The following is a 1,073-nucleotide window of genomic DNA, read 5'->3' as shown; positions in this document are numbered from 1 at the left end:
CAAAAAAAACCAAAAAAAAAACCCAACCCCCACTCACTTGACTTCCTCATAACAATGACGTCACCACACTTGTCCGTCTCACTGAGTGCTATCTCGGGTATGATGATGAGAATCCTCCTCCGTTTCTCCGGCTTGATCTTCCACACGCACTCCACGTCCACCGGGTACTCACCCGGGTAGTTAGGACTCTCCAACACACCGAAGAAGTCGCCCACATACCGACCACAACGCCGGTCTGAAACACACAGCACAGCGCAATATCCACAATTATATTATTATACTAGCTGGGCCCCCTTTCGATGAAAGGAATGATCGGTGCATTAACATCAACTGAATATCATTGGTCTACTATATTTACACTCTTCTGGAATGGAGCAATAAATCTTGAGAGAAAAGTGACACATGTGTTTCCAAGTTGCCAAATAGATAATAGATGTATAGATTGATTCTCTATTCCGCTATCGTGGTTGTACACTCCAGAATTTCAAAGGTGTGGAATGAGTGCGCACTCTTTGTGAACGGAAGCCTCACTTGTTCACAATGGCGTCTAAGAAGACGGACTTTCCCAAGATTAAATCTAAACGAAACTAATGACAAACTGAAAATTAAACTTCAGTGACTTCAGACTCCTCAGTAAAACTGTGCACCCTTTAAATGATTCTGAATCACCGTTAATTTTTTCAAATTTGAAAGTTAAGTGGTTCCGAAGTTTTAAGCGGCTAAAGTGACGAACTTTCACAAATATAATATGACTTGTATAGATGGTGGAATCAGGCGCTTGTCAATTCTGGGGCAAATGCTGTTGTTATTGATACATGTATCATCCAAAGAACTTTCCATTTGTCTTGTTTTTTACTTAAAAACCCCCCACAAAGAAGCATAAAACAAACAAACAAAAAACAAACAAACAAACGAACAAACAAACAAAAACAGATAATGTACGTACAGTAGTTAAAAGAGAATGAAACAGTTTGGGTCTTTCTTCTGAAAAATTTTGCTCTCTGAGCTTAAGACAATTGAATAGCTCATAAAGACAAAAACAAACACCTAGATACACACACAGGCACACACAC

At 39.5% G+C, this 1,073-nt stretch overlaps 1 protein-coding gene across 1 annotated transcript in view; it reads right to left on the bottom strand.

Annotated features, from left to right (window-relative positions):
• The window catches only part of LOC106013241 (signal peptide, CUB and EGF-like domain-containing protein 2), a gene marked incomplete at its 5' end in the record, with an annotated part of 4,525 nt that extends 4,288 nt beyond the window's left edge, over window positions 1-237 (bottom strand). Inside the window, 1 exon segment of the mRNA XM_013088402.2 lies at window positions 40-237. Within this exon segment, the coding sequence (XP_012943856.1) occupies window positions 40-50 (11 nt within the window).
• Between the last annotated feature and the right edge of the window lie 836 nt (window positions 238-1,073).

This window comes from Aplysia californica, unplaced genomic scaffold (assembly GCF_000002075.1).
Source record: "Aplysia californica isolate F4 #8 unplaced genomic scaffold, AplCal3.0 scaffold00736, whole genome shotgun sequence".
NCBI classification, from domain to species: domain Eukaryota; kingdom Metazoa; phylum Mollusca; class Gastropoda; order Aplysiida; family Aplysiidae; genus Aplysia; species Aplysia californica.
The sequence above is the reverse complement of the archived record's forward strand: the minus strand, read 5'-3'. Positions and strand labels throughout refer to the sequence as shown.